Source organism: Chionomys nivalis, chromosome 25 (assembly GCF_950005125.1).
Source record: "Chionomys nivalis chromosome 25, mChiNiv1.1, whole genome shotgun sequence".
NCBI lineage: Eukaryota > Metazoa > Chordata > Mammalia > Rodentia > Cricetidae > Chionomys > Chionomys nivalis.
The window spans coordinates 25,171,140-25,194,852 of record NC_080110.1 but is presented as its reverse complement, the minus strand read 5'-3'; the positions used below and the strand labels follow the sequence as shown (position 1 = coordinate 25,194,852).

At 43.0% G+C, this 23,713-nt stretch overlaps 1 protein-coding gene across 2 annotated transcripts in view; it reads left to right on the top strand.

The window, feature by feature from the left end:
• The window catches only part of Tph2 (tryptophan hydroxylase 2), a 97,147-nt gene extending 74,569 nt beyond the window's left edge, over positions 1-22,578 (top strand). For both annotated transcript variants that reach the window (XM_057757983.1, XM_057757982.1), the window contains exons 9-11: positions 11,782-11,877; positions 22,041-22,174; positions 22,304-22,578. In XM_057757983.1, coding sequence (XP_057613966.1) covers positions 11,782-11,877; positions 22,041-22,174; positions 22,304-22,478 — 405 coding nt within the window. In that variant the 3' untranslated portion in view covers positions 22,479-22,578. The remainder of the gene's footprint in view (positions 1-11,781; positions 11,878-22,040; positions 22,175-22,303) is intronic.
• Positions 22,579-23,713: the final 1,135 nt, after the last annotated feature.

Sequence of the window (23,713 nt, the reverse complement as noted above, 5' to 3'; positions counted from 1 at the left end):
ATGCTGTGTCCGGTGGAGTGTAGGCGCCAGTGACTGGAGGTGATTATTATTAGAGATGGAAGCTCAACTGAGCTTGAATGCTGTCTAGAGTTTCAATTACTGTAGATCATCATGTGACAGGGACTCAGACCCATGGGGTACAGCTTTTCAACCCCCTTTCCACATACGAATGGTTGGTGCCAACTGTGAATGTGAGAGACAGTGATGGTGTTGCTGTTAGTGACTGGAAAGGGAACAGGACCTCATTAATAAAAGCATAAAGTAGCAGGCTTAGTGCAATGGAGAGCTGAGAACTGCTTTTTCCTGTTAAAAATACTTACCCCCACCACAAGTTTATAGATAATATTTTAGAATTCCTCTTCTTGCTTGGAAAGAAATCAGTGAGTAAGTGTAAGGTTGTTAGCCCTAGAGTCTGGGAAGGTGTTGCTTTTAGTAATGGAGGGATGAAAATAAAATGACCCTCTTAAGGTAGTGGTTGCCCACAGCTCATTTGTAAGTCAGTAAAAACCTCATTTTTTATATGAGCATTGGAGAGCTGACCTTTAAAAATCACATCTGGGGAGCATGTGTGATTTGATGCAGAACATTTTTGGGGCAAGCCTAAGGATGGATGGCCGGGGATAGGCTCATCCGTTTTCTTCTCCTTCAAGGAGCACAAAATTGCTGAGGCTACGAGTCAGTTCCTGGGTAGTTCCAAACCCGTAGCACACGCTTAAGTAGGTCTTCTGTGCAAGGAAGAGTAAGCACATCTGTAGAAGGGATGCTGATCCATGCATCTGGTAGGAAAATGATGGGAACACATATTGTGAGTGTGTACGTGTGTGCGTGCATACATGTATGTGTGTGTTCATCGGAAATTTTAGTCATTTTAAGGTAGCTGGTTGTGTAGTGAGTTCGGTGAAGTCTTTTGGAAAAAGATGCTGGGATTGCTTTAAAATCATAGCCATTTTCTGAGAGTTTCTGTGTTATAGAGATATTACCACGGGGCTCATGCGTTGTATCTAGGGTCCGGGAAGCAACGCTGTGAATCTAAAACTAGCGTTTGATTTGTGAAACTCAAAATAACCTGCAAGTTCATGGAGCATGAAGAGAAGCCCATCCGTATTCATAATATGCTTTTTAAAGAGCCACGGATGCTGTGGGAAGCAGAATTGGGTGGATGGACATCTTCGAGATTCATCTCCAGGAGAAAATAGTATTGTATCCATCTGATCTTGTGTGCTATCTTGTGACGGTCTGGGTGGTGACGCTGTTGGAAATTCCTTGCAGTTGTTAATTCTGAAGAGTCTAGGCTAGGAGGCACTTTAGTGCCTGAATCTGTCACATTGTAAACTCCTCCACATTCTGACCAAGGACCGTTAGCATTTTCCCTGGCTAGGCTTCAGCTGGCTACAACCTTCAGGAACAGCAAACTGAAAAACTTTCCCCCTGACGGTTTCAGACGAGCATCCAGATGTCAGAATCAATGAGCTTTCAGTCACCGCTTGTAACGAGGAAGCCAGAAGCCACTTAAACAACAGGCTACCTTACTTCCCAGCTTCCGTATGTAATGTCTGCCAATTAGCATCCAGTCATGCTGCTAAGGGCCTGAAATGTACAGGGCTTGACTGTGGCAAGAAAGTGGGCTTTTCCCTTCCTCACTGACATGGAGGGGGGGTTACTGAGAGGGAAAAACGTTGAATGAGGTCCCCAGTGGGAAGATCTATTTCTGAACCTGCAAGTGAAAAATCTATTTGAGGGCTACTGTAGAGACGTTCTCATTTTTTTCCCCGAGACTATAATATTAGAAAAATTGGCTGGGATTAGAGACTACTGATCCAGGCTGGCTGGCATTGACTTTGTAGGCATGGCCAACTGGAAAACTCTTCTTAGCTTCTCCTCATTCCCTTCTTAGCTGCCATATTTGCTGAGTGCCTACTATGTGTTAGTGAAGGGGGTAGGACAAGATGGGAAACGGAAACAGCACAGGAAGATAGATAAATCTTGTTTCCGAACTTCACGAAGCTTAGTGGGGATGGGAAGGGGACAGGTTTAAAGACTGGTGATTTTATTAGGACTCTGTACTATGTTGGGGGATGTAAGGAAAACCCCCTAACCTGGACACTAGCAGGAATTTGACAAAGGGCTGTGTAACGACAAGGATATTTCCAGGCAGAGAAACCACAAATGTAAAAATCAAGACAGAGCAAGAAGGCCAGTCGCCACTGGACCAAGGGTAAGGGGCAGGAGAAAGGTGATTATCTAGTGCCTGGAGAAGACAGGGTTGGGAATATGGAGTCTCTGCTGCTACCTGCTGTGGGAACTCCTTCAGTCAGTAGCTTTTAAAGATACCAGCCTACTTTAGGCATGGCCTCATGTATTATAAATGCAGATGAAAAGCTTGGTTGCTGGATTCAGTTCCAGTTCCCAGTGCTCGCAGAGGGCTGCAGGTCACTACTCTTTCTGTGAGTTTATCCCCCAGAAAAATAAACCTTTGTTATACTCCATTCTGGGCTATTGTGAACCAACGTGATCTGAGTCCAGCCACTGCTGGGCCTTCCCCAGGCTACCACAGCAGCTACTTTGTAAGTTTTGACCTTTCTTCCAGGGCGGTGAGTGGTACGGTGAAGAGGTGTGATGGGGCCACTCCCTGCCATTGACATCACACAGCTCTTTGTCAAATTCCTTCTTGTCTCCAGGTTGGTTGCCTCTCCTTACATTCCCAACATAGCATTCCTAGCAGGGGCATCCTATGGAAAGCACTGGCCTTCAACACTGAGCTCTGGGTTGTGGGGATGTCTTAAATGGGTCTTGTCTTGAGTATTAGGATACTTGCTTAGGTGGTTCTGATGTTGATTAAGTACACGAATGGCATTCCCATTAGTGCTTGAATGGGAGAAAGAAGCCAGGGATCAGTCGATCTGTCGTCTGTCTATCTTTCTTTTTCTTCCTTCTTTCCTTCCCTTCTCTTTCCCTTCTTTCCTTTTCCTCCCTCTCTTCCCTCCCTCCCTCCCTTCCCCTCCCTCCCTCCCTCCCTCCCTCCCTCCCTCCCTCCCTCCCTCCCTCTTTCTTTTCATTAAAAAACCCTGTTAAGTTCTGGTACAGAGAAAGTCAATTCTAAATGAAAATAAGTCAGGCTGCCTCCTTTGAAATGGAAAATTCTCTCAGATAAGCTGAAGATGAGGTAGTAAAACTGAAATGACCAGAGGGCTCTAAAAAAAAATCGTGCATTTATTCCAAAAGCACCAAAAAAGCTCTGAGGAGAAGCAGTTACTTAAACATGGAAATTCCCCTAGCGCAGGGTGCTGAACAACCCTTATGTCATCGTATTCTTCAATAAAAGTTGTTTTTCTTTTTGCTGACGCTTTTCCCCCTGTAAGTGTGCCTCTTATATTTGATGATCAATTTTCCACAAGGTTTGCCATAATGCCTCCTCAGAGCTCAGGCCTTTGCATTTTAATTCATTCAATGAGTGCTTGCAACTAAGACAATGTTTGTTGTTTTTACAGCTTAGGGTCATCCATAGCTGGTAGCTACAGTATGGTACGCAAATGCCTGGCCTTCTCTTTCTTTCCTTTGGGTTTTGGGTGGAGAAGGGCTGCTGGCAAAAGAAAAAACTTCTTTTTTTCCCTTGTACTCTTCCTCTTCCTCTCTCTGCCCCCATCTCTTTGAGACAGAAGACATCTCTTCCTTCATGTATTAATTGAAAGAGCAGTACAGTAGATTTTTAACACACACACACAAATACACACACACAAATACATACCTCCCCACATCCCACACCACATCCATACCCCACATTCCCCATACCTACCATACACACACACACAAATACACACACACAAATACATACCTCCCCACATCCCACACCACATCCATACCCCACATTCCCCATACCTACCATACACACACACACAAATACACACACACACACACACACACACACACACACACCCAACCACACATCCCACGACCCACACCACATCCACCACACACACACAAATACACACACACACACAAATACACACCCCCACATCCCACACCACATCCATACCCCACATTCCCCTACCTACCATACACACTCATACACATACACACACACTCACCATACCCTACACATATCCCACACCACACCCACTACGCACACACATCTCATACCATGCCTACCACGCACACACAGATACACACACACACAGATACACAGACATCCCCCACATCCCACACCACATCCACACCCCACATTCCCCATACCCACCTTACACACTCATACACACACACACACCATACCCTACACACACCCCACAACCCATATCCACACCCAACATTCCCCATACCCATCACACACACACACACACACACACACACGCACCATACCCTACACACATCCCACAGCACACCCACCATACATACACATCCCACACACTTACCCCTCACATCCCACTCTACACCCCACACCCACACTCAGAGGGAGCCTGGGCCTTGACTCGGAAGTAGAACATGTACCTCATATGCACAAGGCCCTGGCTTCCATCCTACATCAAAACCAAGAAAATCTCCATGGTGGGGTGTGTGTGAGAGAACACGTGTGTGTGTGTGTTAAATTCTACTGTACCCACTGTACTGCTCCTTCAGTTATATCTGGGGGAGAGATGCCCTTTGTTTAGATGTCCTCGAGCCCATCCCCATGTTTCCTTTCTCCATATTATAAGTTGGGCTTAAGTTGTGACCTGCTTGTGCAGTGGCGGTTTTTATTTACAGATCTGTGTAGTACAGGGACCTAGAACGCTGGACCACGTCTGATGCTGTTTCTAGTACTTTCCACTTTTATTGCACACACCCTAGCCAAGAAACTCAGAGCCAAGCATCAAAGCATGCAAGACCCCTTTCTTTCAACCAGCCAGATTCCCGGGGTGGGTGGGTGGGGGAGAGTCGTCCTCAGGAACCCCTGCTGCAGAGATGGAAGCGCATTGTAGTGTGATTTGGCTTTGTGTATCACTTAGGAATATTTAGAGTTCAAAGGGTTTAAGAAATGATGCCAGAAACTGATGTGTGCTGGGAAAGGGGAGGGGGCGGTGTGGCATCACCTGCACAGGGAGATCCTCCAGGGCTTAAGAGACACAGCCCATTTTCACTTTTGTTCCCAGTATTTTGTCATGCTAATATTTCTATTCTAAAGCTTCATGCTTAGCTACCAGGCTCCGTTCTTATCCCAGTCCCATTATCAATTGCATTTTAGGCAAGCTTAAGGAATTTTGGCTAAAGGTAGGAAAGAAGGCAGGCATCCTTTGTGAACGCAGAGTTTGATGACTAGTAACCAGGAGAGGGTGCTGGGGTCGGGGTGGAGGTGGTGGGGGTAGAGGTGGTGGGGCAGGTGGTAGGAAGGTATGTGGGAGGGGGCCTTGGATAGCTCCTATTTCTCAACCTTGCAAAGCATGCACTGAAACAAAGCGGAAACATTTTAGCCAATTAATGAACCTTAAATCAAGTATTCCTTGATGAAGGTGAACTTCTCTTAAACTGCAATCTGTGACCACAGCAGGACCTTCAGGACGCTGACACCAAACGGAAGGAGAGTGTTGCAGTCATCTTTTCAGTCACCGCAAGAGACCATTCTGTATTTTGCAGGCGTGACTTCACTTTGTCAGACTTGTTTTGCTTCAAACTTTGGTCAGTACCCATGTGGGCAGACCGGTTTTGAGAATGGTGTGTAGTACCGGCAGTGACCTGAAGATGGCAGCATTGCGCGACCTATCTGTTTGCTGAGCGCTGTCGTAGGTGTGTTCCGCACCCCTTTGGATTTCAATTGTCACTCTGGCTTTCTTTTTTCTGCCTAATGACTGCATATGTAAATGACTCTGCTTTTCTTCTGCGGAAGAGGTCCCATCTATCATCCCTGTTTTGGTTTTAAGCTAATGATTATATGTAATTATATTCAAATAAAATATTTACAAATAATTATATATCAGCAGAGCGTATAAAATTTAGAATTCATGAACATCAGTGGTGATGAAAGGCACCCTTCAATTTGGGAGGTGCAAGTCTTACTATTATTATTTGTTTCTGTTGAAAAGACATTAGCGGCCAAGAATCAGCAATTCTCTCTTGCAGGTGTTTTTACAAGGCTTGAAGTGCGTTTTTTTTTTTTTCTTCTTCACCTTTTGCATATTTATTTTCTGATAACAGGTAGACTATTTGTTTGGAAAATCTCTAGGGACTATATTACAGATCCACATCTGGAGAATTCTATGAGGATTCTATGGAAATTAAAATTTCCAGAAGCAATTAGTTATTCTTGAACTCTAAGACATTTTCAGGGGGTCATCCAGCCCAACCCTATGCAGGCAGTAGACGTGCGTGGTCAGTCCCTCCTTCAATCACTGATCTGACAGAGGTGTTTTACCACTATTGAAAGCAGAAAAGGATCCCGAGCAAGTCCCTAATTCAAATTTTGCCAACAGTTGAGTTTGGGATGTAATTCACCATTACTTATTATCTGTCAGCCACACGCAGAGCTGAAAATGGAAAAACAGTCTCAAGAGCAAAAGGTCTGGTTCTCCGAGGAAAGCAGGCTGCAGAAGCTGCATCCAGGGGCTTTCTCTGCTGATGGAGGCGGGGAAGTCAAAAGGGAGAGGTAGGCAGAGAAGGACCAGATGGAGCTGTGTAAGGGCAGGGCTTTTGGAGGGACTCCCAGATGAGGTAAGGGGCCAGAGAGCATGAGAGCCATGGGCAGGTAGATGCATAGGCTCTTTTCTTAGAGGCTGTTCTGCGTCTAGGAGCATATTAGCTAAAGACAACACTGGCTAACCCGTTACTTAACTTTTTGAATCTTTAGTCAAACCAAAGCAGGCCTTTTAATTCTTGCTGTAAAATCAGACAGAAGGTCAAGTCCAGGGGAAGCAGCTGCGACTGGTAGGTAGAGTGGCTTTTTCTCCGAGGCTCTCTGGCCTGTTTGGCTTTGGAAGAGAAGTGTGGCCATGCATTATGTATGCAAGTGATGTAATGTGAGGGAAATTAAAAACGCACTTAATAGCCGACCTAAATGCTCCCGCCGCTGGCTCCATATGTGTGTTCTGGATGCCTTTGAATATGACAACACATTTCCCCACAAAGTTTTCTGTATTCAACATTAGGGTTCCAGGGATGTTATGTGGTAAGATAAAAATGCAAAACGAGTCAGGGAGGCAAAGGACCAAAGGCGCTCAAAGAAGACGCCATGAGCTTGCAGGTTCCTTGCTTTGCACTCTCCTTTCCCCATCATTTGATTGTACAGGAGAATCACACACCTACTGATTTTTTATTTAGAAGCCTTAAATGATGGCAGATGCTGATGTCGAGCTCTCTAAAACATGGGGCTCTAGATCTTGTGGATGTCACTGTTTAGACGAGTCCTGGATAAATTTCTCATCGGCTTAAGTTTTCCACTTTGTGAAATAGAAGGGCTGGGCTACCACATGTCTTCTGGGCTTCTCTGTGCATATATGAGCGCTTGGCTTTGCGTATTTAGGATTGTGCACAGTTGTTTGGTCGACAGACTTGAGGGTTTTATTAAGTGTTAGCACGCTGACAACTCTCGCGTTTTTTGTTTTCAGGAGATCTCAGTGAGAGTGACTTCTTTTAAAGTCCTGACATCCCACCCTGTGTGTCCCCCTCACCATGGTACTGAGGACAGAGCTGAGTTTTAACAATCAAAATGTTCTAGGGAGCCGGGCGGTGGTGGCGCACGCCTTTAATCCCAGCACTCGGGAGGCAGAGGCAGGCGGATCTCTGTGAGTTCGAGACCAGCCTGGTCTACAAGAGCTAGTTCCAGGACAGGCTCCAAAACCACAGAGAAACCCTGTCTCGAAAAACCAAAAAAAAAAAAATGTTCTAGGGATGCAATGCCATCCCTGGTTGATTGATAATAATTCCTGCAGCACTGTAAGAACTTGCTGAGTATTGGTAGATACCTAGTGAGAAGATGAACAAATGAATAAGTTAGATTTGTGTGTCTTCCATGAAACACAAACCCACTAAGGAACCCGAGTTGCAGTCTAGAATCTATCTCTTAGCTACGTGACCTCTTCCCTCCTGTGGACCCATTCACCTGCTCTGCAGATATCTCTAGCAATGATTTAATGCTAGACTCTGGTCTAAATGCTAAGAGTTTGCAGAAGGAAGCAAGCTCCCGATTTGAGCACCACTCATGTTACTGAGCGACACAGGCAACAACAGCCGCAAAAGCCAATGGATAGGGTCATTTCAGGGGCAGGATGTTCTTCAAGTAACATGTATGACAGGGTAAGCAGGAAGCGTGGCTCCTTTCGTGGTCAGGGAGGTCCTCTATGACTAGATTGACATTTAATTTGCAGTCCTTTTAACAAGCCAACTTTTGACTGAGAAATGAAAATGGCTATTGTATGAATACCTAGGGAGAAGAGTGTACTCACCAGGGGAATAGCAAGTACAAAGGCCCCGAAGACAGTCTCATTTATATTTCCAGGGGCTTCAGGATGTCATTCTGTGATTTTTTTGGCTGGAAGACAACATGTTCGGATATAGCTTTTAAAATGGTGAACTGGGGATAAAAATACAGTCAATAGCGGAGGCCTGGAGATGGTTCAGCAGTTAAGAGTGCTTAAATACTCTTCCGGAGGTCCTGAGTTCAATTTCCAGCAACTGCATAGTGGCTCACAACCATCTGTAGTGGGATCCAAATCCCTTTTGTGTTGTGCACGAAGACAGAACACTCATACACATAAAATGCATGAGTAAATAAATCTTTTTAAGAAACATACCCTCCAGTGAAAGAGCAATTCCGGTGTGAAGCTCCATACCTATTGTGACCATATACAAACAAGTCCCTTGGGATGACAGGCTTTGATCTGGTTAACTTCAGTGTGTGATGCTTTTTATTTGAAAATTCTTTATGAAAAAGTTTTAATAGAAAAACCACTTGCTTAGTCAGAGGTTTGATTGCTGCAATAAAACACCATGATCAGAAGCAACTTGGGGAGAAATGGGTTTATTTAATCTGGCAGTTTGTAGTTATTTTCTCAGGAAGGCAGGTGAGGTGCTCGAGGCAGGAACTGGGAAGCAGGAGCTGATGCAGAGGCCATGGAGGGGTGAGGCTTAACTGACTTGCCCAGTCGGCTTTCTTATAATAGGGCCTAGGAGTGACACACACCCACAGTCAATCATCAGTCAAGAAATGTCCCCCATAGACTCACCTACAGGCCAATCTTACGGAGACATTTTTCTCAATTAAAAGTCCATCTTCTGAAACAGGTTTAAGGTTTGGATCAAGCTGACCAAACCAAGCAGAACAGCCACTTTGTGGAGCTGCTAAAATGTCTGAGGGTTGGGGATTTTATTGGTACCTAGAATGGTGCTAAGCATCCTATAACACAAAAGATAACCTCCTCAAACAAAGAGTGGTATAAAGTGTCAAGGATGCTGGAATTTCCATTGCTTCTAAGAAATGGGGAGTGATACCTGCTGTGTAGAGTTTATACTTCAATGTGGAGATCATGCCCCAAAGTACCCCAGATGGTGTCAAAAAGCAGAAGACTGTAAAACAAATTAAATGTAGGACAGTGTAGTGATGAGGCCTGCTTTTCATCCCGCTGGGTTCTCGCATGGCTAGCTTAGCCCCGGAAATAATAACACGGAAACTGTATTCTTTTAAACACTGCCTGGCCCATTATATCTAGCCTCTTCTTGGCTAATTTTCACATCTTGTTTAACACATTTCTAAACATCTGTGTAGCACCACGAGGTAGTGGCTTACTGGGAAAGATTCTAGCCTACGTCCATCTTGGGTCAGAGAATCATGGCGACTGACTCACTTCCCTTCTTCCCAGTCTATTTATTAACCAATGAAAGTAACACATAGACAGATGACCTTACTACACCAGGACAGCATAAGGTGTTGTATTAACAGGCATTGCAGATGTGCTGTTGGTGGCATGGACCATAGTTTTGCCCTCTTTGGCAACTGGATCTGGAAAGAGGCTCTGCTTCTGGAGGTGAAGCTCCATGGCTTGAAAGTGGTCAGTTCTTTGGGTGCAGCTCAGGTATGCAGAGCATGGGATCACGCAACCTCAGGGTCATCTCCGCATTAGAAAGCAAACAAAACCTCCAGAAGCAAAGGACATATCCACCCTTGTATAAAAATAGAGCAAGCTGTCGTGGGCTAGACATTATAATTATTTTCTGCCCTGTTTCGGGAGTGTTTAAATTCTCCTTCTCAACACCTTCAGTGCCCTAGCACCACGGACGCAGGACAGTGCTAATTTGATTCAATTCTTATTATGTGTTGCTAGCTTCTCGCTTTTCTATTAGAGCAGAAATAGTGTGATTTCAGCCCCTTGCAATAGCACTGTGATTTTTTTTTTAAGTTGTGCAGATATTTTTTTCTTCTTTCTAGGTTGGTTTTTTGAACCCAACAGAAGCAACTGTAGATTTTATTATTACTTCCTTGAGAGTTTTTTACAAGGTGTTCTAATCACATTCATCCCTTCAGAAGCCTCCCCCCCCAGATTCTCCCTCTAAACCCACCCATCTGTGTTCTTTTTTTTTGGACAAACAATGCACACACGTGTATACATATGTGCATATTGGTATGCATTTAAGACGTTACTAAAAACATGTTGACACTGTAATTTTGATAGATTGGTAAGTATATATTTTTATTCTTGGTCTCTTTTTTATTCTTTTTTTTAAATATTTATTTTTATTATGTATACAATATTCTGTCTGTATGCCTGCAGGCCAGAAGAGGGCACCAAACCTCATTGCAGATGGTTGTGAGCCACCATGTGGTTGCTGGGAATTGAACTCAGGACCTTTGGAAGAGCAGGCAATGCTCTTAACCACTGAGCCATCTCTCCAGCCCCCTCTTTTTTATTCTTTACCAAGCACTGGCACCTAGTGGGTTTTCAGCAAACGCCATTAAAAAAAGATTTGTTTGTGCATTTATTGCTTTGGTGTGTTTTGTATGTGCCTGAGTGTGGTTGCTCATGTGTGAGGCAAGAAGTTGATGTTGGGCATTTTCCTGTGTTATTGTCCATCTTAGTTCTTGAGATAGGGTCTCTCATTGAGCCTGAAGCTCACCCTTTTCCTAGATTGGTTGACCAGTGAGATCCTGGGGTCTGACTGTCTTCCCCTAGTGCCAGGATTACAGACGTGTGCTGTCTTGCCTAGCTTTCATATGAATGCTGGTGACCCAAAATCAGGCCATTGTGTTTGTTCAGGAAGTTCTTTATCCTCTGAGTCACCGCCTCACCTTAATAAATGTCTTCAGAATGAATAAACAGATTAAAAAATAAGTTTGCAATGACTAGATTCCAACTTATTTTTCCATATCTTCTTGAACTCATTTATGCCACTGAAACACAATTTGGTAGCACAAGTCCCATGTTCTTGTGGAACATCACTAAGATGTGCTCATTAATTAAAAATTTTAAAGTTGTTACAGGAGATATGATTTGTTCCATAAAGTTTCTGAATACAGGAATCACTGGACTCCTTGTGGTTTAATTTCCCTATAGTCTTTCAAGGTAGGGTAAGATTATTAAAATAGTAATCATAAAAATGCGCAAAAAATCATGTTGAAATTAAATAAAATTATATTGAAGTATATAAACTTAGGGCAAGGTTATTCATCAAGAAAATGGATTACAATAAATATTCCTGATTTAAATTTATTTTCAAATTCAAGGCAATTATGTACAGTGCAACACTTTATTTCGGGTGCCATTTTATTTGTGAAGGAACTTGTTGGCCAGTTCACTGAACATGGGTCCATCTTTTTTTCTTTTCTAGTGTTATTTCTTCACAATCGAGTTTGGTCTTTGCAAGCAAGAAGGTCAACTGCGGGCATATGGAGCAGGGCTACTTTCCTCCATCGGAGAATTGAAGGTATGTAGCTGTGAATGAAAATATCCTTCCCAAGCAAACTGGTTCAAGGTCATGGAAGCTATTGATTTGTTTGTCTGAACGTTTCCACTCGCAACTCCCCATACATATTTAACACAGAGGATCTGGCACCTCAGATGTGGGTGCTGACCTGACTTTTTGCACCTCGGAAAATGGGTCAAGTCCTTCTGGGTTTGTGGTGTGACTCAAATGGATGAGCGGCTGTGTGCCCAGATCAACAGGGATGACTAACATATGCTTGAATGCTGGGGAACAAATGGCTGACCTAGCCTAAGTGCTGAGAAGTGGGCAGTGAGCTAGCAGGAGTACTTCTGATTGACACTGATGTCAATCAGGGAGTCTGACTTGTCTACTCTGATGTCTGTGACCTTCATGGCTCCATGGACTTGCTTTCTACCTCTCAGAGGAGTCTGAGGATATTCCATCTTCTCTAAAATTAATGCAATTAAAATACTGTGCGTATCAACAGTTTACTAGAAAACAAGCAGAATCAGCATAGTATCAAAGAAACACATAATATATATTTATTATGCTTAGAAATTTTTTTTTCCTTAAACAGTAAATGATCATTTATTTGGAAATGGCAGGCTCTGGAGCATTCTGATACTTCTATCATTTTAGTAAGTTTGGATGCATTTAGGAGGCAATATGACATGCAAACAGGAAATTATACTGAAAATAACTTAATCTTTCTTTGATTATTCTGTTTTAAGATCAGGATTATAGACTAGCTTAGGGTGTTCTCTTCAGCATTGATCGTTGTTGTATAATACAGTTGGGAAATGCATTGTTACCAGAATGTTTGGCTTATTTGTATTCTCAAAAGATGCAATCTCACTGTACTTTTTATTGAGTCTGCTAGTTTTATAACTTCATTAATTAGATAATTTATTTGTTCCTAAAACCCTTCCTTCACTGGATGCTTACAGGTAGCATGCACTGTGCCAGACACTGGGAATCAAAAGATAGAAGCCGATGAAGAACATAAATCCAAAGAAAATAACACCAGAAGCTGTCTTAAGTGGAGTCTAGGATTTTGGTGCATGCTAACTCAGTCTCTGTAGGAACCCGATCGTATTGTTAGAGATGAGACAGCTGAGGACAGAAAGCCATTACAGGACTTGCCTAAACCGCACACCTCATGTGCTAGAGCCAGGCCCAAGAGCAGGCAGTGTAGACTGTAGAATTGCTGCTCTAGATTCCACAGCTTGCGGCTCTTCTTACCCAAGACTTGACACCCACTGCCGGATAAACAACCCAGCAGATAGTAGAAAATTTGTTGACAGCTGTGTCTGGCACACGAGAGGCCAGGCTTGAGGAGGCTTTCCGAAGGAGGATCCTGTGTTGCTCATACTGAGTCTTGAGGAATCGGGAGGTGGATTAGGAAAGCATTAGATGCACAGATGTGCAATGGACCAAGGGACTGCATAACACCTGGTTAAAGCTCTGTGTGCGCATACACATTTGCACGTGCATGTGCATGTGTGTGCGTGTATGTGTGTGAATTCACAGTACATGTGCAGTCAGAAAACAACTTTGTGGAGTTGGTTCTTTCCTCCCATCATGTGGTTTGAGGATTAAACTCAGGCTGGCAGGGACATATAGCAAGCCCCTTTATCTGCCGACCCATTTTGTTCTTTACAAAAAACATCAGTAATAGTACATTCACTACTAATCTTGGTGCAATGGCCAAAGCTCACATCAAAAACAGGACATTGTGCCCTACAAGACCATGCCCTCTAAGACTGCTTCTTGTTTCTCCTGAGAAAGTCAGAAAACAAAACTCCCTGAGCCACATCTATTTACATTCTCTTCAGATGCTATATAAATTATTCAAGAAACAAAAGAAACAAATCTCTTTCATGACCCCCAACTTTTGACAGGGTCTCCTGGTCTGGTTAATGAGGCATGTGTAAGGCAGCATTGGGGTGAATCCACTGTTTTTGTTTTCAGTGTTGTAGACAGAATCATCTAGAAATGGAAATCAGCGAGAAATATGTACTGCAAAGGGCATTCTCTGCCATGCACCATCCTGTTCAGGTCCATCACCTCCGGTCATTAGCATCCTTCCACTCTCAGATTTCAGCAGGCCAGCATCCCCATGATTGTCATGCTGGAGCATTTTTACAATTTAGATGTTCTTTTCGCAAGAAATACCTTCTAACTGTTCAGAGAATACAGAGCAGAGGCGTCTTCCTTAGCAGCCCCTCTCTTCCTGCCTGTCTCATTCCTGTAAGAGCCCAGAATATTTCCCAGCTCATTTAAATACTTAATTATATTTGTGTGTGTTTGTATGTGTGTGTGTGTGTGTGTGTGTGTGCACATGAGTGCAGGTGTTCACAGAAGCCAGAAGAGGGTAGTGGGCCCCCAGGTGATTGTGGGCTGTTCTGCTACCCTCTGGAAGAGCAGCAAGCACTTTGAGCCACCGATATGTCTCTCCAGCTCCCTGAGCATCTTATTTTTGTATTTGAGGAAAGATACTATGGTTCGAGACCCAATGTAGCCATAACCTTATTAATAGCATTATCATAATCCTTTTGTAAATATCCTTACAGTTTTTCATGAATTGATCTATTGCAGTAAAATATTTTCTACTGCTCCAACTGGTCCCTAAGTTTCTGGAGGCTTTAGTATAGTCTTCATAACTTTTATATAAGTACACACAATCCACCTTCTGTCTTGGAACATAAAACTTCTAAGATGCCTGCTGTAGTTTTCCTGAGGGCACTGATGTTGCTCTTCAGAGCTGGCCAAGTGTTTCCAAGAGTGGTGTTTGTAGTTTGGAGGAGGACTTTCAGTTTTTTTTTTCTCCTTTACAAGAAAAGCACTTGATTTTACTTTCAGAGACAGAAACAAAGCAAACGTGGAAAATCTTATAAAAGTTAGCATAAATTTGATTGAAAACTACCCGCACCATGATGGTTGGCATACTGGTTGGAGCTCCAAAAGCCCGAGAAGGTGGGGCTTTTCTCCATTTCTCATCATTGCAGAGAATGGTTAACCATGAACTGGGTCATCTGGAATATCGCTTTGGAAAGCAGGCCGAAAAGAGGAGGACCAGTTCCCTTTTACCCGCCGTCTAGCATGTGTCTTTCATGTCATACCTTGTCTCCCTGCCCTACAGTTGACCTAACGGTCTAATCTGTTATTTGTTCATTTACCACACCCTTGCCTTATTCATTTTCTTTGATAAGCCCCAAAGTGATGGCCCAAGCTGTGAGACAGAGTCTGTAGGGACTTCCTAAGGAAGGGGTTATTACGTTGGAGTCCAATAGCAAAATCCGTTCACTTTGGGAGGAATATTAGTCATTTTTCCTCACTGCCTGGCTAGAGCAACTCAAGGAAGGGAAGGTTTCGTTGGGTTCAATGAAAGGTTTGAGGGGAAATGGTACACAGCCAGCGAAGGCTTAGTGGTAGGAATGGCTGATGACTGTGGTGGCGGGAGATAGTGTGATGAACCTTGCTCATCCCCTCCCCTTTATTCCTCCCCCCCCTGACCCAAAAGCAAGAATCGGTGATGGGCTACAAACTCTAAACCCTACTATCCAGTGATCCACTTCCTCCAACCAGACTCCACTTCTGGAAAGTTCCATGACTCCCCAAACAGTGCCGCTGCCACTAGAAATCAAATGTTGAAACCCATGCACCAATGGAGGCACACTGTATGTTTAAATAATGAGACATGGTAGGAAATGCCTGCTAACAGTGAAATGTGAGTCTTACCTTAAAAAAAAAATTCAACCACTTCAAAAGCAGAAGGCTCTTTTTCAGGGATAAGGGTGAGTTCTTGTTCTTTATTCCACTTCAGGGCAGAAATTAGGCGACCTCAGCGTCCACGCTGCAGTAATTGTTGGACTATTATAGCATGTAAATATGTCTCTTTTGTGTTTCAGGGGTAAGAAAATTTGATTGCGCACTTTGGGCTTTAGTTTTAGGATGCCCTTGCATGGTGAATTATTGGTTTTACCTTTATACAGCTATTAATCAGCATTCTCCGAACAGCTTTCTATTTATTATGATCATTGGTATTTACTGCCCCTTTCAGCTTTTGCGGAAGGTGGTCAGAGTTACTGCCAGGCTAGGGAGGAGAGCCTCGAGGGCTTTGCAAGTTTTCTGAGCTTACCTGGAAGGCCAGTGTTGCTGCCAGAGAAAGGACTCAGCAGCTGAGCTCCCCACCGTTACTGGGCAGCTCAAGCCTCCCTTCCGGTTCCCTTCCTTTCTTGAAGTGAGGACACTCTTAGTAGTGGCAGAGACACTGGAGGACTGAGGGCTGGAAATTCCTCAGCTGCGTCTGCTGAAGAGGGAGGCTGCTTGCTCCCTTGCCCGTGCAGCTGATTCAAACCAAGAAAGCCCAGCAACGCTGAGAAAAATGAAGTGTGATGTACCATTGCTGAACTTGGCAATAGGGCTATTGATCCCTGGTAGGGAAGGCTTTAATAAATGGCATTATCCTAATCCCCGTGTGAGCATCCTTGTAGTTGCGAAGGAAGTTATCTACTGCACTGAAATATTTTCTACTGCTGCAACTGTTGACCTGATGTGACCCCTCAGTTGCTGGAGGCTTTGGTGAGTATGTAAATAAGGCTGAAAGAATATTCCCTGCATGCATGCAGAGTGCACATATAGGTAATCAGATTCACCTATTTGTTGTTCTGACGTGGGAACAGACGACTGTGGAGTGAACATAGGCGTGTTTGCACTGTGCTGTGCACATAGGAGTCTTTGCAAAACCTTATCTGGAATCTAGCACCCAAACTACCCATGAATCTGACTTCACACTTGGAATTCTTTTTTTTTTCTTTTCAAACTTTAACCAGTCCTAATATAGAGAGTGAGGATCACAGGGTTTCCATCTAGAGTAGCTGAGATAATACCTCTGTGTCATTGCATAAAGGGGTGTCTGAGAGGAAGGAAGATGCCAGGCTGATGAACTAGAACAGACAAAATAGCAGGTTGGGTCTTAACAAGTCTCATACCTGGGGCCATTTCTTGCTACAGGTTTTAGACCTCTGGGGGAGAGGGAGGAAATGGTTATTGGGCAGGACGAGTGATAAATAGTAATCCTATCTGGATTGATTTAGGAATGGTAACTATGTATGTTGAACACCTCCCAATGCTACCCATTTGTATACATTTCCCATTTAATTCTGACCACAGCCTTGGGTTATAGAGTTCATGAGTTCCTTCAAATGTCATGGGAAGGGAAGGAACCAAATTTAAACTCCACGGTTAAGACATATAGCTCTGTATTATCTTGCATTATTATCTATTCGTGTCTTAGAGATTCTATTGCTATGAAAAGACACCATGACTACAGCAATTCTTTGGTTTTTTTTTTTTTTTTTAAGTTTTTCGAGACAGGGTTTCTCGACTACAGCAATTCTTACAAGAGGAAACGTTCAATTGGGGTGGCTCACTTACAGTTTAGTTCATTCCATTATCAAGGTGGGACATGATGGCATGCAGGCAGACATGGTGCTAGAGGAAGTGGCCTGTCTCACCGGGAGGTATCAACATATATGAGACCTCAAAGCCCACTCCCCCACAGGGACACACTTCCTCCAACAAGGTCACTCCTACTTCAACAAAGTCACACCTCTCATTGGTGCCACTCCCTTTGAAAGCCATTTTCTTTCAAGGCACCGCTGTCAGTAACTGGGAATTTTTGATGTCAAAAGGATATTTATAAAAACTCGAATGGAAAATAAGTCTTAATTTCCTTACTAGAGCCAACTGATTGGTGCTTGGCACCTATGTGAAGGGTAACAAGGCTATCTTCAGGCCCAGCAGGAAAGGTTGCTTTGATTGACACTGGCAAAGTGGAGGGTGCTCTGTGTTTACAGGCCTTGATAAAACAATACTGCAAGAAGATGCTTAGATTCTTAGACTTTTAGATTTGTCACTGAGTTAACTGCTGCTCACCCTGAGGTAGTTCTTCATTTGAAATGACACTGTTACTGGTTGAAGTTTCCTCTTCATTTCTTGTCATCTTGAAGGAAAGAGTTCAGGTTCAGGTTAGAAACAGCCAGGCCAAGCAGAGCCTTATTTAGCAAAGCTAAGTGTCAATACTCCAAAGGAAGATTGGAACAGGAGAACTTAAATTAAGGGAGAAACTGAAAGGGCAGTTAGGAATTGCTTTAAAAACTTTGATGAATATTTATCTCTCTTAAGGTGCTTTCTTTCCATGATCTTGAGAAGACTATAAGTTGGTGGGTGTTTCAAAATGTGATACAAACAACATCATGTGGAAGCCAGCATCTCTTGAAGATGGGCAGGTTTTCTGGGTGCTTTAATTTTGAGATAGTCAGAAAAGCCTAACTGTAGCTCCCCAGACCCTTAATCACAAAGGAGCATTTGGGTCCTAAAAACACAGCTTCCAGGGGACAGATGCAATTTTCCTAGGTTTTTTCATATTTAATTCTGTGCCTATCCAGGCTTGATATGTCTAGATTTTGAGACAGCTGTATCGAGAAGCCAGGAGTTCTGATTCCAGTTGTATACCCTTGTCTGTAGCATGATGGGAGAAGCAAAAAAAAAAAAAAATGGTTCTTTGAGAACGGTGGTTTTCAACCTATGAGTCATGATCCCTTTTGTGGTTGATTGACCCTTTCATAGAGGTCACATATCAAATATCCTGCATATCAGATATTTATATTATGATTCACAATAGCAAAATTACAGTTATAAAATAAAAATGAATTCGTGATTGGGGGTCACCACAACATGAGCAACTGTATTAAAGGGTCACAGCATTAGGAGGGTTGAGAACTATAGTTATGGAAGGCTCAGGGAGGAGCAGATGACCTTGAAATATTCTTACGCATTTGCAATGGTTTGAGGTAAAAGACTGTCAGCCAGATTTGGTCAGCATTAAAAAGTTCCTCTCTATGGAAAATCAAATTAATTCTTGAAGACTATAGGACTTAAGATGGTTGACACTTCAAAGAGAATTCGCCACAGAGTTCCTCTGGAAGATTAAAAAGACTTGGGTAGCATTCCCAGAGACTGCTTCTTTAACATATAGGAGAGGGTGTAGTAGCTGCTTCTCCAAAGTGAGGTGACTTACAAGAACAGAGATAGACTCAAAAAGCCTAGTGGGTCAGTGGCCTTTTGTGTCAAAGGAGTCATGGATGCTATTTTACATCTCTTGGAATGCATGGGAGAATTCAGAGATGGAGACTTCATGGGCAATGTAGATGTTCCTGCTAGTCACCCAAAAGATGAACTGGTTGTTAGGTAGATGCCACTATTTATAGGCTTGGGTACCTCATTTACTGACTGCTTCCTCAACTCAGGCTAATCCATGACCATTCATATTGTTCTCACATTTATTAACAGACAACAGGCAGCCAGCCCTGGCTTCATGCTTTATGAATAGAGAGGCCCTTGTGAACCAGAATATTAATATCAATATCTCTATATATTATCATATACAGTTCCTGAGAATAAATCAAAATTTTGAGCACTTAAAAACAGTTAACTTCCTGTTGGGTCTGTAGGGAGCTTTCCTATAATACCCACACTTGGGAAGCTGATGCAGGAAGGTAGTGCTGGCTAGCCTGGGCTACATAATGAGACCTATCCTTAAAAAAAAACTAACCAACCAGCCAACTAGCCAAACACCCAAATAACCAACCAATCAAACACTTAACCAACCATCCAATTAACCAACCACCCAAATAATCAACCAACCAACTGATCAACCAACCAAACAACAGCAAAATCCAGTCATCTCCCAATTTCCACGTATTATATTGGCTAAGTGCTGTATATATTACTTAGCAGTCTTTGCCTTAAACTATAAGCTGTGTACTCATTGAGTTTTTCCCCCTTGAAGTCTAAGGGAGGCCATCCTGTCCTCTGAGGATTTTCTTGATCTACTCCAATCCTCTTTTTCTAACTATATGAATATAGACATCGGGAGAGTCAGGGCAATAGCCCCATGATGAATGTTTCAGAACCTTTACTGTTTTCAGTCATTGCTGTTGAATACATACATTGTGCAGGTCCCCTGTGCACACACTGGTTGCTAAGGTCTTCTAGAGGGATTGGAGACTGATAGCGTCACTGAGTTTCATTTCCTTTTGTGCTTCTCCTCAACTCCGTGAAAAGTGTTCGGCTCAACGGGGATGTCCTGAGGACCCATGGCTTAATTGTTCTTATAGCTTGTTGTTACTACCAGTCTGCCTCTGCCTCCCAGAGTAGGGAAGAGAGTTGGAAGACTGCAGACACTGAGTCAGTCGGTGTCCTTCCTTCAGTGTGGATCCATGGATGAATAGACAATTTAAGCAACACACGTCAGTTAAATGTAATCATAGCGGGTGGTTGCAAAGAAAGCGTGTTCTAATTCTGAAAACCACAGCAAGCCAGCAGGAAGCCAGCTCTTTGCAAAGGGGCAATAGCTCTCATGAAAAGACATTTTTGTTTTGTAAAACTGCCAAGTTTGGGAAATGTGGACAGGATTTATTGGTCATGTGGAACCAGACTTCCCAGATGGTCAGTGTGCTGAGTTGAGGCCCGCAGAAGTGCATTTGTAGGTGTAATGACCTTCTGCCTCAGAGTGAGGCTGTTCTGCAGTACGGAAAAGGAAAGTTTGCTCTGAAGGTCCTCTGCATTCCGTGGTTCATGTATACATTGATCTGGACAGCAGGATTTTGTGGAAAAACAAGCCACGAGCCCCTTGCCCCCTTCTGGTCATGTCAGTATTGCTTCTCAATTGTATTTCCAAACATGGAAAATCACAGCCTTCCTCACCAAGGGCTGTAGATAATCGTGTGCATTCTGAAATTGTTGAAGGGAATGCACTGGGAATGTTGATGGGGAGGGGTGGGGGACGCCATTGGTTTGTAAGTTTTCCAGAAATTCTTACTATTTGGTTGAGAAGACAAAGAGGCAGAGACATGCTTTGGTTGGGATCAAGGAGATGCCTTAGATTGAATCTTTAGAACCACCCAGTTTAAATGTCTCCCTCGAGGCAATGCAGGCTCATGTATGAATCATGGAATGTAGAGGACCTTCAGGTCAAATGATCTACCAAGGTTACACGTAGATACATCTCTGTTTTGTAAGACTTGGTTCAAGGCAATTTTTGCCACCGCCTTCTCCCTTTTTATCGATAAGACTACCTCTTAGGTGAAGAATCAAACCTACAGGAGTACAGGTCACAAGCTCTTATGTCAGAGTTGCCTTGGACACCTTTCAAATACTCCTTTCTGGGTTTCATCTAGACTTAATGGATAGAGTGAAGGCTTGGGTGTCTGTGGTTTCCTATGCGTCTCAATGGTTCTTCTGCACACTGTTTCAGAACCATCCATTAAGAGTCTAGATGTAGGCAGGTGGGGTGTGGTAAGAGGTGACCGCTAACTTTTAACATCACTGAGTTTATCTTGAAGACCCAGCCATTCAGGATTCCTTGATGTTCTTCATGCCAGGCATGTGGTGAGCTGAATGGAGCCAATGAAGGCTCAACGAGTAATTATACTGGCTTTCCCGTGTTTCTAATGCCCGCTTTGGGCTTAAGTATAACTATTAATATTGGTTCTTTGCCCCCCAACTGGCAATATTTATTTGCTGTATATTACTCTGCTGTACTTTATGGAAGGTAAATGATTACTTTGCAAGCACACTCCAATGTACGAGCCCACTCCAATCTCTGTTGACACACAGTACCTGGTCTCAAAACGTCTCCCAACAAGTCCACAAATAGTTAGGTGAGAGTCTCAATTACCTCTCCACGCAGGTAATTATTACTTCTGCCATTTAAGTGAAATTTTAGTACATTGCTTATAGCAGCAAATTTAGGAGCATATATTTTTTTCCCCCGTACCTGCTTCTATTCATGGAGTACATTTAAAATTCCATTTGTGTCAGGGGATAGCTCTGAACTGTCCTTCACCATGAATTTGCCTGATATTATCTAAAATAATAACATGAGCTCATTTTCTTCTGCAACTTCCAGTAGACTTAAAAAAGCCAAAATAGAACTCTTTCCTAACAACCGATTTACCCTGCACAGAGAAGGTTCTTTGCTCCATGGTGGACTAGTAACTGAGCAGGTCTGCGGATTACTGCCTAGTACGTGTGATGCCATAGCCTTTTGGAAGCCTCATTGTGGACTTGATGAATTCTTTGGTATGTTTTTGCAGCATGCGCTTTCTGACAAGGCGTGCATAAAAGCCTTTGACCCAAAGACAACCTGCTTGCAGGAATGCCTGATTACCACCTTCCAGGAGGCCTATTTTGTTTCAGAAAGTTTTGAAGAAGCCAAAGAAAAGATGAGGTAAACTTGCTTTTGTTTCTTCTACAGAAAAATAACTTTGAAATTTCTCTGGCTGTTCTTCCTTCCTGTTTCTTTTCCCCCTGGTGGTTGACTGTGTTGTGTCTCTTTCTGTTTTCGTTGATTCTCCAGGGACTTCGCAAAGTCAATTGCCCGTCCCTTCTCAGTATACTTCAACCCCTACACGCAGAGCATTGAAATTCTGAAAGACACCAGAAGTATAGAAAATGTGGTACAGGATCTACGCAGTGATTTGAACACGGTGTGCGATGCCCTGAATAAAATGAACCAGTATCTGGGGATTTGATGCCCAGAACCAGCATTGTTGTCAGCATGAGCTTTTGGGGGCTTAGCCACAACTCAATCGATGTTATCCGACATCAATAACTTTCTGTGTCATGGTTAACTTGTCAGCATGCAATTCTGTATGTCTTTGCCTCTGAGTAATTTACATTGTTAATATACAAACATACTCTAAGGAACCCATGCAGATAACCACCCATCATTTGAAAGACTGTGATGTAGTTATATGTCTCAAATAGATTTGACATTTCTGATTAGCAGGCAAACTTCAATGTAAACAAACTGTGTCTTTAAAATTTGCAGCAGACATTCCTCGCAGTTCTAGTTGCTAATTTTTTCTTCCTTGACCCGAGACTTTTCCTCTATGTTCATTAAGTAAAATGAAAATAGCCGGGGACTTAGTGTCTAATTTCCATAGTAGCAGTGTTATTTGAGACCAACTAGAGTTGGTCCAAGCTTCTCATCACAGTCACAAAAGATTTAGTATTCTACTCCAGTGTTGTTATGAAACACAGTAGTTGGAAAGATTTTGGACTGAGTATTCATCCCATGCAAGAAAAGACAGCTTCTTATGAACAGGATGTATAGGTTGCACTGACCTTGTTGAAACTGATTTGCGGCAAGCTTCCTGATGTGTTTTCCTGAAGGAAACATTTTGAGACTATTTGGAAAGCTTAAACACAAGGGCAAAACATCTTGGGAATGTTGAATGTGTATTGTTGGAATAAAGGGAATTAATCATTGAGGCATTTGACTCATTTCTTTAGGCTGAAATTACCAAATACCACAGGGGTGTAAGTACCATCTCTGAATCCAAAGATCTGGAAGCTGATAGAGAAACAAGGGGATTTACTACAGTTTGGCACAATGAGGTGTGTAGCAGTCACTATCCATTGCGCTTTCATTTTGGACTTCTGACAAGTCCACTGTAACGTACATTTGTGTTTATGTGTTAGCACAGAATGAATATTAATGTTTGAAAAACCAATGCTTATCAATAAAGATAAATTTGCCCCCATCAGGACATCTATTATGTCACCTCACAGCTTTAAAATGGGTCCTATCTGTGGGGAGTGGTTTATTTTCTCAGTGTCTGGGTAACTCTGGGTAAACACTAGTGATTTGCCACAAACTTCTAGTGGTCCTTGCTATAAAAGATAGAACAAGTGTCTGAGTGAGCAAATGGAGAACCGCTGGATTAATTTATTCTTCAAATGAGTTTCCTCACCTTACAATCCC